This window comes from Triticum dicoccoides, chromosome 4B, assembly GCF_002162155.2.
Source record: "Triticum dicoccoides isolate Atlit2015 ecotype Zavitan chromosome 4B, WEW_v2.0, whole genome shotgun sequence".
Classification (NCBI taxonomy): domain Eukaryota; kingdom Viridiplantae; phylum Streptophyta; class Magnoliopsida; order Poales; family Poaceae; genus Triticum; species Triticum dicoccoides.
The window spans coordinates 28,407,773-28,418,862 of record NC_041387.1 but is presented as its reverse complement, the minus strand read 5'-3'; the positions used below and the strand labels follow the sequence as shown (position 1 = coordinate 28,418,862).

The 11,090-nt window shown below is 52.4% G+C and overlaps 1 protein-coding gene across 1 annotated transcript; it reads left to right on the top strand.

Annotated features, from left to right (window-relative positions):
- Positions 1–6,817: 6,817 nt before the first annotated feature.
- Positions 6,818–11,084, top strand: LOC119294777 (phosphatidylinositol 4-phosphate 5-kinase 1-like). The gene is made up of 8 exons (XM_037573041.1): positions 6,818–8,061; positions 8,168–8,335; positions 8,433–8,598; positions 8,939–9,049; positions 9,123–9,316; positions 9,415–9,545; positions 9,624–9,720; positions 10,359–11,084. The coding sequence occupies exons 1-8, from the start codon at positions 7,052–7,054 to the stop codon at positions 10,666–10,668; spliced, it is 2,187 nt and encodes a 728-aa protein (XP_037428938.1). The 5' UTR covers positions 6,818–7,051; the 3' UTR covers positions 10,669–11,084.
- Positions 11,085–11,090: the final 6 nt, after the last annotated feature.

The window sequence follows — 11,090 nt, the reverse complement described above, 5'->3', positions numbered from 1 at the left end:
AGGCCTCACCACGCCCTACTACTCCCACTGCTGGTCAGACCATCCCTCTACTCACCCACACCCCCTGTTATTCTGTGGCGACGGCAGCCTCACACCACAGCCGAACCAGTGAACCCTCGTACTCCTCTCCGCGTGGGCTTCCACTATCGTGTCTTCCCCGCCTCCGCCTCGTCCCCTTCCTAGGCCTCGCCGTCGTCCATCGCCCTGGTGCTCTCGGCGCGGCGCGGCGCGGTCAACATGGTGAAGGAACGACTTACATCAGAAGAGTACTGTATGGGAAGAGGCTGACAACTGGGTCCACGGCCGCAGCAAGGAAGTGCCTCCTTATTATGCGCAAAATAATTATTCCTCCACCTGACAGCAGGGACCCACCGGACGGGCCACCGTATTTCGTGAAAAAAACATTTCCCCCTGACTGTTGGGACCCACCAGCTACATCTTCGCATGCAAGGAAGCGCGTCCATATTACGGGGAAAAATGATTCGCCCCTGACTGCTGGGACCCACCAGCTACATCTTTGCACGTAGGGAAGTGCCTGACAGTCGGGACCCACCTGATTGAAGTGTGTGTAGCGTTGTCATTCTGGTCACGGACGTGTACGTACATACTGGTCGATGTAGAGGCGCGCACGTGTTGTAGTAGAGGCGCACACGTGTCGTAGTAGAGGCGCGCACATAGCATACGTACAGCGGCCAGGGTGCAAGAAAGTAAATACGGCCACGTACGTACATACGGGCGGGGTCTCGAACACCTACTCGCGCATATGTATGGACAAGGCTCGTGTACATGGCTGGGTCGGGACGGAGAAACTGCGTCGTCGTCGTGTTCATGGGGAGCCAACCGGCTAGGTCAGAACGGAATGCGTCGTCGTGATCATCGGAAGCCAACTGGCTTGGACGGAATAGCCGATGGAAACGAGGCCTGGCGTACCGCAGAACAGAGGAAACAACCTTGTGTTTGACCGGCCATGGTCGAAACGGGATCTTGTTCATCGGGAGGGGTCTGGCGTACCGCAAAACGGAGGAAACAGACTTCTGTTGGACCTCTTACAGTCGAAACGGGGTCCTGTTGATCGGGAGGGGTGTGGCATACGCAAAACGGAGGAAACAGACTTGTGTTAGAGCGCTGCGGTCGAAACGGGGGTCCTGTTCATCAGGAGGGTTGTGACGTACCGCAAAACGGGACTCCACGGGATACTGTTCATCTCCACCGTCGACCTCGTCCAGCATCCACCTGCGACTGTTCATCAACGGGCTCCTATTCATCCAACCTCCACCGCGCGCTCCTCCACCGGCTACTGTTCGACCAGCCCTCTCCACGAGGTCCTGTTCAACCACTTCTCCACGGGCTACTGTTCATCCAGCCCTCCATCGGCTACTGTTCAACCAGCCCTCCACCGGCTGCTGTTCAACCTTCCCTCCACGGGGTCCTGTTCATCCACGCCCAACCGGCTCGATCGATCGGGGTCCTGTTCATCGAATGGCAACACCACGGGGTCCTGTTCATCCAACCCCCCACCAGGAACTGTTCATCCAAACCTCCCCAACAATGCTCACTGTTGATCCAGAGGCAGCATCGATCGACTTTAGTTAGCAGTAGTAGCGAAGGAATCGCTCGATCGGGTTCAGTTAACAGCATCGATCGGTCGCTCGGGTTCAGTAACGCGTAGCCTACAGTGCAATCGCTCGGGTTCAGATAGGCGAATGCCTTACTCGGGTTCAGTTAGAGCCCAACGCCTCGCACCCACGCGCGTACGTGTACGAGAGAAACACGCATCGCTCGGCCCCCAACCACCCACTGTAACCGGGAACTCCCCGATATTTTCCTCGCCCTCGCTTCTACCATAGTTTTTCCGTCATGCACGGCCCAAAGAATGTCATGCAGCTGCATCTCCGGACCGCCCAGAACGAAAAGCCCATTTTTTGTCATAGAAGTAGGAACCCACCACATCTATGAGGATACCGGGTTTTGTCACAATTATCATCATAAAAGTGTCATAAGTATGACAGAAAAAAAATCGTTTGGCCCAAAATGTCATGGATGTGTCTTTTTGTAGTGCTTTGTCGTGGCCGTCTATTTTCTAGATCTCTTGGCACCGGTGGGAGGGCGACCGACCATCACTGGAGATGCGGTCGCCACCCCGACGACATTTGTCGTGGCTGGAGCCGGTGCTTATGGCCGGTGGAGCTTTTTCATCTAGAACTTTTTTTGGCTTGGGCGGCAGCACGGGAGTGGTTTCCCACGGCGACAAGCCGGCATCGGTGGCCAACGGGGTGACAGAAGCGTCTTGTCTATCCATTCTTGCGACGAAGCTAGTAATCAGTGGCGACGACGACACGTTGGGGCGGCAGCGGTAGGAATGGTGGAGCCACAAGGGTGGGAGAAAGAGACACACAACTTTTACTTGGCCACACAAGCTCCGAGTATATTTAGGCGGCCTCGAGGGGTTTTCGGCGGGGTAGTAAGAATCATACTCCCTTATAGATTTTACGACTTCTGCTAGGTGCAGCATACAGGAGTAAAACCAAAAAAATTACTCCTCTATAGTCGGATAGGGGATCAACCAGAGTTGTCCCTAGTTGTCGTGAGGATGACTATTTTCCTTAGCAAGCATGACAAATCCTAACAAAAAACTGAACATCTGGGCACAAAGAAATCGGTTGATCTCTAGAAATGAGACCCCTAGCTTTAGGTCTTGGAGAAAAAATTTTGTACATGATCTTTCTCTTTTAGCTCATAGAATCAAATGTAAATATAAAGAGAGCCTCCGTAACTGGATTGCCTCTCTTAGTTATCCCCTGCAAGTAGTCCCTCCACTCTATTTGTACTTATTTTGTACTCTCTTTTCCTGGTTGTTTTTAATAAAGAGTTGTGAGGTTGTTGCCTTGCAGTATATAGTCAAAAAAAGAAATTAACATCTTCACGACAACTAAATTTGCCATAAAAATTATTCGATTTGTCATGCCCAAAGATTTGACGTTCTATTTGCCATGCCCAAAAATCTAACGCTTAATTTGTAGCGAAATCCCAAAAAATAAAACCACCCTACTCCTGCTTTGACATATATTGGGTACTAGCATCGTAGGTATTGTGACTACATGATTTCTTTGGAATAGCTTTGACTCTAATGTGCATCTCGCACTAAAACTTAAGCCGATGACCGCGTCCTAGTAAAAAAACAGCAAAGCATCACAATCAAACTGTTTAAGAGCATCTACAGTCGGACCTCTCAAACCCGTCTCATACGCCCGGGCAGGCCGCCCGGTCACTACCCGGTTATGATTTTATGACCCAGACGGGCCTCTCAAACGCCTCTCAAATGCCCGGGCTGACAGGCACCTCCCATATCCAGCCCAAATATGGGGGTGCCCGGGCACGCTCACCACGTCAGACCCGACAACCCGACCCCATCCCAAATTGCACCAAATCCACCAAACCCTTCCTCCTCCTCCCGTCGCCCTCCAACCATTCCCGCGTCCGGACCCTCGCCGCCCTCCACCCTTACTTCCAATCCCCACGTTCGATCCAAATCCACCGCCGGAGATGTCTTCCAGCCCGACCCACACCGCCTCGACGGAGACGCAGTCCGCCTCGTCTATCGGCGGTTTAATTTCATCAGCGGCGACTAGCAAGGCGGAGAACATGGCCCGCAAGTTGTGGCGATGTGACAACAAGAGAGGAAGGCGGCGGCGGCGAAGGGAGGTTCAGACGTGGTGGAGCAGCTTTCTCCTCCATCGCGCCCGGATCCCTACACCACATCCCTCTGAGCGCCAACGCGAATTATGCCGTCCGACCCCCTTGGGACATAGGATGATCCGAGCGCCGGCTGGGCCATTCCGGATAGCTTTTCGCCCACGCAGATGCCAACAGTCGACGTGTGTGACTCACCGCAGCTCGTTCGGGCGCGGATGAGCACGGGCGCTGGCGGTGCACGTACTGCCCTCAACATGTTCGACGGAATGACCGAACAAGAGTGGTGCATTTTCTTTGCCCTTTGTCTGGTCGTATTTTCTGCGAGGGTTGTCCGATCATTTTTTAGCATAGACCACTAGTTCATTTCACTCATGATGAATGCTTGCAAATTAATCATGTAGGAGGCATTCTTATCGAACATGATCAATGACAATGAAGATCCGACTGAAATGGAGTATGATTTGGAGGCCACCATCGCATTTGAAGTTGGGACAACAACCGATCCCAACCTGAACAATAAGAAGAAGAAGACCAAGACGCCGAAGGCAAGAGGTCTAGCATTCTCAAGATTTGAGGACATCTTGTTGGTCAAAGCTTGGTTGGCCACAACGATGGATCCAATATGCAGACCGAGCAAAAGGGGAACACCTATTGGACGAAGATTTGGAAGGAGTATCACGAGTAAAAGGAGTATGTGGAGCCGCATCTTATCGTGACCACACGCAGTGTGGCATCTCTCCAACATCGTCGGGGGATCATTCAAGGGGAAGTGAACAAGTACATCGGCTAAAACTCACAAGTGACGAAACAACCTCGAAGTGGGATGGGAGTCGCAACTCACGTAAGCTCGATTGCCCCATCTCGTCTTCCATTGCATATGCTTTTTGTGTTTGAATTCTCGTGCTCATACATGTGTTGTTTGCTAGACGGCGGTGGCAGCCACTTTGTATCACAAGTTGGAGAAGAAGCCATTTGCTTTTAGCCATTGTTGGGTCATATTGAATGGCAAGCCGAAGTGAAACCAACTTGTGGCCGACCTCAAGTCCGGCAAGAAGATGAATGATGGCTCAAGCTCGGACCAATCAATTGGGTTGGACGATGAAGAGGACGATGCTTTCATGATGAATGGAAAAGCCACCGTGCCAAAGGACAACCACCAAGTCATGGGAAACAAGTGCGAGAAGGCACGTGCCGCCCGTGATGTCGCGGCTACCAAAATATCGTCCACACAAACGGCCATTTTTTCAGTGAGGGAGAGCAAGAAGGAGGAGAGGTACAAGCTCATGTTGGATGCGCAAAAGGAAAGAATGGAGTGGGACGGTAAGAGGGCGGGGAAGAAGCTGGAAATTGAGAGGGAGAAGATTGAGTTGGAGAAGCAACAAACGGCGATCAAATGGGAGCTCGAGAAGGCCTAGACATTTGGCGACATAGAGCTTGAGAAGGAAAGGTTGCAACTCGCACGGGACGCGGAAGATGCAAGGATCATGTTGGCGGATGAGACCCTCTATGATGAGCATGCGAAGACGTGGCCTGCGGATAAGAAGATGGATATCAACGACCGTAGGAAGTACGAGGTGGCGAGGGTGGCTGCGGCCCGGATGCAGACGGAGGAGGCTGCCCGGATGCAGGCAGAGCAGGACGCATTCCGGGTGGAGCAGGCGCCCAGCTAGTGATGCGAGGCCATCCGTCACGCTGGAATATTAATTTCGTCCAGATGCATTACGCGTGCACTTAGAATTCGGTCTCCACCCACCCTGGTGTCATTTTCGTCGTCTCATCAAAGTCAAATTCGAGCGGCATGGGACCAGGGCACACACAAAAACTACTCGCGAGATTCCTTTAAATGAAAGTGTGCTGCTGGTTCGCCTTAAACTAGAAAGGCGCTACGATCCCATGGTATGGGGGATATGCTATGCATATGCATGGATGGGCACGTCCGACGAGACATATGCAATCCGATTCTCAGATCCCCCGGCTCAACCAACCTTTTGCCAGACGGACCAAATAATATCCGTTCTTTCTCCAAGTAGGTATAGTGCTGTGCTACAAATACAATGGTTCGTCACAGAGCCAGCATACATCCAATCTGAATCTCACTGCATTTGAGGCCTGCATCCCACCCGATCTTGCCCATTCACTAGCCAAGATCATTTCCGTCCCGGGGCAACTTCGCGGCCCGCAAAACCGACGCACGCACGTATCGCGAAGCTGATCCAAATTTGACCATCCTTATATAATACACAAGTGCATTTCCCACGACGTGCATGGAGGAAATAGTATTAAAAGAGGAAGAGATCTGACCAAATCCGCACCAATTATATACGTACAACCGAATCGTCGTTCATAACCCCATATAAAGCCGCGATTAGTATACAATCCACCAAACTAATCCCATGACCTCAGCAAAGCATGCAGGTCACGCCGCGCTTTCGTTTGATTGGCCCTCCTTCTACAAGTGGCAAATACTTTGTCTACCGTAGTACTAGTCCGTTAGCATTGACACTAAGCACCGTAAGCATCTGATGGTGACTAGTACGCGCCCTGTCCGATTATTTGCCGTCGTGAACGGTCCTAAGAACCTCGTACGAAATTGAATGTGGCTCCAATCGATTTTACTACTGACCAGGCCAGTGACAAAGAGCACGTCGCCCGAACTCGGCCGCGGTAAAATCAAATCAGCCTCGAACAAAACGTGCCTTCCGTCGTCGCCCCGACCGGGCAGCAGCAGCGCTGGCCCAAGGAAGCCAGCAGTGAATGCATGCTCGTGAAAAAACAAAGAAACGACACAGTTGTAGACCGACCCCACATGTCGGTGACCTCCCCGCCCCAACCCCAACGCCCGGACCCGGGACCCGACCCGTCACCGACCCTCGTCACCCGCGCGCGGGCGCAGCACCACCACGGCCGCGCGCGTTCCACCCACCCACCGACCGGACCCGGACCCGGACCCAGACCCAGACCCAGAAGAGGCCGACGACGACGAAGGCCGGCCGGCGGGACCACGTGCCGCCCCACGGACCCAGGCAGGGGCAGTTCCGTAAACTCCCCCCGGCCCCCAGATGCGGCATGCCGAGGAGCGGCCTCCCGTTGGGGGCAGTACGGTAAAAGCGCCCGTCCCCTCCCCCTCCCCCTCACTCCTCTTCCACCCATCCCCATCCCCTTCCACAGTACTACTACTAGCCAGCCCAGTGCCACCACCACCACCGCCGCTACCCCAAATCAAACCGCCAGCGAGAGCGCACAGAAAAAAACAGAGGCGAAAAGGGGAGGGAGAGAGGCTTTAGGAGGGGAGGGAGGCGGAGGCGGCCCCGAATCGCAAACCCTAGCCGCCCCGATCTGCAATGCCGGCGGCGTGCGGATGAGGCGGGTGGCGCCGGCGATGGTCCTCGCCTCCGCCGGCGGCGGAGGCGGCGGGGGAGAGGGGGAGGGGGGTGAATCGTTCGTGGAGAAGGCGCTGCCGAACGGGGACGTGTACAGCGGCGGGTTCGCGGGCGGCGCGCCGCACGGCAAGGGCAAGTACGTGTGGGCGGACGGGTGCATGTACGAGGGGGAGTGGCGGCGCGGGAAGGCGTCCGGGAAGGGCCGCTTCTCCTGGCCGTCGGGCGCCACCTTCGAGGGCGAGTTCCGCGGGGGCCGGATCGAGGGGCAGGGCGTCTTCGTCGGGCCCGACGGCGCCACCTACCGCGGCGCCTGGGCGGCCGACCGCCGCCACGGGGCCGGCGCCAAGAGCTACGCCAACGGGGACTACTACGAGGGCCAGTGGCGCCGCAACATGCAGGACGGCCACGGCCGCTACGTCTGGGCCGCCGGCAACCAGTACGTCGGGGAGTGGCGCGGCGGCGTCATCTCGGGGCGCGGCGTGCTGATCTGGGCCAACGGCAGCCGCTACGACGGCGTGTGGGAGAACGGCGTGCCCAGGGGCACGGGGGTCTTCACCTGGCCCGACGGCAGCCGCTACGTCGGCTCCTGGCCGCGGAGCTGCGTCGACCTGCCGGCCATAAGCGGCACCTTCTTCCCGCCGGTTGGCGTAGGGGGCGCGGCGCGGAAGAGGTCCTCCGTGGAGGGGATTGGGGAGAAGGCGGCCGCCGTGCCGCGGATCTGCATCTGGGAATCGGAGGGCGAGGCGGGGGACATCACCTGCGACATTGTGGATGCGCTCGAGGCCTCCATGCTCTACCGGGAGGCCGCGCCCGCTGGAGGTGCGCCAACGTACATGCGGACGCAGCGCAGCGCCCGGCGAGGGGCCAACGGAGGCCCGTGCTGGTCCTCGTCGGCCGCTACCACGCCTGAGGGGAAGCGACCTGGGCAGACCATCTCCAAGGGGCATAAGAACTACGAGCTCATGCTGCAGCTGCAATTGGGCATCAGGTGATTCCTCGTTATTTAGTTGTTGCCATTGCTAAAATGCTGGCAATGTGGCTTGTATTTCAGCGAATTTCTGGATTTGTGGGTGTTTATTGTGGGCATCTTTCAGGCATTCGGTGGGGAAATCTGCTGCGGTGCCGATGCGGGAGCTTGCACTGGCAGATTTTGATCCTAGGGAGAAGTTCTGGACACGGTTCCCTCCTGAGGGGTCAAAAGTCACGCCACCACATTCCTCCCCAGATTTCCGGTGGAAGGACTACTGCCCAATGGTGTTCAGGTGCTTGCTTGCCATTCCTTCCAATCAGATCTCTGGATTCCTTCTTTTGTTTAATTTCTTTAATCTTTATTATTGACTGGGATGCTGGATTATGCAGACATTTGAGGAAGTTGTTTGCTGTTGATCCGGCGGATTACATGCTCGCTATCTGTGGAAATGATGCACTGAGGGAGCTGTCTTCGCCTGGGAAGAGCGGAAGTTTCTTTTACCTCACCCAAGACGACCGTTTCATGATTAAAACAGTGAGAAAATCAGAAGTCAAGGTAATTTTCTTGCTCATGCCATCGTTATGAACTGCACTTGTTTACAGCCTGTATGAAGTAGGTAACCTTTTATTTGGATTGGAGGTTCTGTCACTTGTGAAATGATTGGCATTGTTCTTTCAATTGCATTGTGAAAATGGCATTAAATTAGGAAAATCTTGTTTCTCACATAGGGTTTCAAGCCTTGCGAATGTGCGCCATTGTTTTGGCATTGTCTTCTTAGTCCTTATGTTCCGATGCATATAATTTAAAGCTAAATGTGCTGCCAAGTAGGAATACTTTGAGAGAAACGGTCTGTTTGTTAAATGGTATCTCATCACCTTGCTATTTGCCTGTGCAGTTGCTTATTCGGATGCTGCCTAGCTACTTCCAACATGTTAGTCGATATGATTACTCTCTAATTACAAGGTTCTATGGTGTCCACTGTGTAAAGCCCATCAATGGACCGAAGGTACGCAATATTTGCAATTCCTTGCCACAACAATGTTTTTATGTTAGTTACTGATTAATGACAACTTCTCCAGGTCCGTTTTATTGTCATGGGAAATTTGTTCTGCTCGGACTATCAGATTCATCGCCGTTTTGATCTTAAAGGTTCATCATATGGCCGAACGGCAGACAAATTTGAAGAAGAGATTGATGAGACAACTACTCTTAAAGACTTGGATCTCAACTTTGTATTTCGGTTGCGGCGGTCTTGGTATAGAGATCTCCATGAGTAAGTTCAACCCCTTATGATATCTGTGGTGTTGAAATTACTTTCAAGAAAATAACTGAATCGGTAATACTAACTTGATGTGTGGATTTATTCTCCAGGCAACTCCAGAGAGATTGTGAATTTTTGGAGTCTGAAGGTATTATGGACTACAGCTTCTTGGTGGGAGTTCACTTTTGTGATGATGTCTCTGCCTCGAAGATGGGGTTGTCAACTTTTACCGCTTCTCCAAGTAAGTTCCTTGTTCTTTACCCAGAAAAGTTGAAAAGATTGCCCATATGTGCTAACCTAAGCGATTATCCTTAAGCAGAGCTATCAATGAAGTGCGAGACATTTCAAGTTGGTGGTGGTGGCATGCCAGAGCTGTGCTTCTCAGATAATGATTATGATAGGATACCTGACTGCCGGTATGTTGCCGTGTTTTCTTTTAAATTGTTTCCTATCTTTTTCTTGCAAAACTCCTTTGAAATTCATGCATTCCAAACAAGCCTGGGTTCATGTTAGTGTAATTCTACAAACTTATCTCAAAATGACCGCATGAAACGGAAGTAATTCTTTGCATCCTTTCAACATTATGTACCTTGTGTTGAAGATTCTTTTCGACATTTGTTTGCTGTGGATAAAATTGCAAGATTACAATTGCATGTTAGAAAATTGAAGCAGACAGTACCTTACTAGCCTGAAAGCAATCAGTTGATTTTATTCTATATATCTTACTAGCCCATCCTTGTGCTTTGTCATGCCTAAAAGTATGGCTTTTGTGCTTTATCATGGGTTCTACACATCTCTCATGCCCTTATATAACTCGTACAAGCTGTACCTGGCTCAGTGCCCATTTTAGTTGAAACTTTGAGCAGCCATCATACTGCAAAATCTTCATTGCTCTCCACTTGGTTAACACATATGCATTGTTGGGTCCTAGCTGTTTGCTCAGCTGCATTAGAGATGATTGTCCTGTCCAGTTTAAGAGCAACGAATGCTCCACAGCTTATTTGTTAACTCCATTAATCTGTGTTCTCTAATGCCAACTTTTTCTTGATTTCAGGAAGCCATTGATTAGGCTGGGTGCGCACATGCCAGCCCGGGCAGAGCAAGCATCCAGAAGAAGCGAGTTCGATCCGTTTCTCCTCAGTGGCGGGGGATTCCTGGCCCCGAACCAGACCGGCGAGGTGCACGACGTGATCCTGTATTTCGGGATAATCGACATTCTCCAGGACTATGACATCACCAAAAGGCTGGAGCATGTTTACAAGTCGTTGCAGACCGACCCAAATTCGATATCTGCCGTGGACCCGAAGCTCTACTCCAAGAGGTTTCAGGATTTCATCGGCAGAATTTTTGTGGAAGATGGCTAAGAATCGGGGTCAAAGATGCATTCAACAGGAATTCCATTCGAAGTCCAGCGGAGGATTCCGAGGTGGTTTTTGGTCGATTTTCTGCATGGTCAAAGGAGCTCCATTGTTAAATACCACCAACGATCATCACCAGCCGCTGGAATCCGGTGAAAATCAGCTCGTCGGCTCACCGTTGAACCTCGATCAGTAGTGGAAGGGAGACGAGGTTGCAAAGCAATTCGCCGCGACCAGGAGAATGTGGACTGTGGCTGGATTTTGGAGACGCGGCCACGAGGATCGGAACTACTCCAGTAGGCATATGTACATTTTGTGATTTGGTGGGTGGTGAGAGGTTGGTCCTTCCAGCTCCCTCGGTAGCAAGTCAGTCCTTTTTTTTTTTAAGTTAGGATTAGGATTCTTTTCTTGGCTGGTTTAAATTTATT

Excerpts from the sequence above, each read along its gene's own strand:
- LOC119294777 (XM_037573041.1), top strand. The coding sequence starts at position 7,052 with ATGAGGCGGGTGGCGCCGGCGATGGTCCTCGCCTCCGCCGGCGGCGGA. Across the intron at positions 8,062-8,167 it reads CAGCTGCAATTGGGCATCAG|GCATTCGGTGGGGAAATCTG; the intron begins GTGATTCCTCGT and ends GGCATCTTTCAG. Across the intron at positions 9,050-9,122 it reads AGCCCATCAATGGACCGAAG|GTCCGTTTTATTGTCATGGG; the intron begins GTACGCAATATT and ends CAACTTCTCCAG.